Source organism: Elephantulus edwardii, unplaced genomic scaffold (assembly GCF_000299155.1).
Source record: "Elephantulus edwardii isolate Elephantulus edwardi_28Jun2011 unplaced genomic scaffold, EleEdw1.0 scaffold00005, whole genome shotgun sequence".
NCBI lineage: Eukaryota > Metazoa > Chordata > Mammalia > Macroscelidea > Macroscelididae > Elephantulus > Elephantulus edwardii.
Genome location: NW_006399755.1, coordinates 21,641,785 through 21,642,705, shown reverse-complemented (window position 1 = coordinate 21,642,705; position 921 = coordinate 21,641,785). Strand labels below are relative to the sequence as shown.

Genomic DNA, 921 nt, shown 5'->3' with positions numbered 1-921 from the left:
CCAATGGTGAGAATCTTTGTCTTCTTGATTTTGAGCCTCAATCCATATTGGAGGCTGCAGTCCTTGACCCCCTGCAGGGTTGTATCATCTGCATAATGAAGATTGTTGATAGATCTTCCACCAATCCTGATGCCACACTTCTCCTCATAGAGCCCAGCCTCCCAGATAATCTGTTCTACATACAGGTTGAAAAGGTATGGAGATAGCACACATCCCTCGTACACACCCTTCCCAGTTTTGAACCATGCAGTGTTTCCTTGCTCTGTTCTGACGACTGCCTCTTGGTCCAAGTATAGGAGTCTTTGAAAGGGTACTCTTCAGGATTTTTTCCTAAGAAGCAGCAGCAGTTACCAGATTTCTGTTTACTTCTTCATGATGTTTCTCTTAGCTAAAACCGCAGTAAGTCGTCTTCAAGTTCGAAGCATTAAGCAAATAATGGTAAGACAAAGCCACCAGAAACATGTACCTGATTTCCATGACAAATATGGTAATGCTATCTTAGCTATTGGAACTACTTTCTGTGCTGCTATGTGGGCTTACACAACAACACAAATTGGGATAGAATGGAACTTGTCCCTTGTTGGCAAAGTCACCCCAAAGGGATGGAGAAATCAATAATCAAATCAGCTAGTGGTATAATATTGAATTGTTTCAAAATCAACTTATAATTGATGTCGAGGAAAAGCACAATGTATGTACTCATTAAAATAAGACATTATTGAAGAAAAGTACATTTGAAACCCTTAAAAAAAAGTATAGGACCAAGTATACTTGGTCCAAGTATAGGTTTCACATTAGAATGATCAAGTGTTCTGGGATTCCCATTCTTCTCAGAGTTAGCCACAGTTTGTTATGATCCACACAGTCAAACACCTTTGCATAATCAATGAAACACAGATAGACATTCCTCTGGCATTCCCT

At 39.7% G+C, this 921-nt stretch overlaps 1 protein-coding gene across 1 annotated transcript; it reads left to right on the top strand.

The window, feature by feature from the left end:
* The first annotated feature begins 372 nt into the window (after window positions 1–372).
* LOC102858117 (cytochrome c oxidase subunit 7B, mitochondrial-like) lies at window positions 373–618 on the top strand. Its single transcript, XM_006879747.1, has one exon. The coding sequence runs from the start codon at window positions 373–375 to the stop codon at window positions 616–618; it is 246 nt and encodes an 81-aa protein (XP_006879809.1).
* Window positions 619–921: the final 303 nt, after the last annotated feature.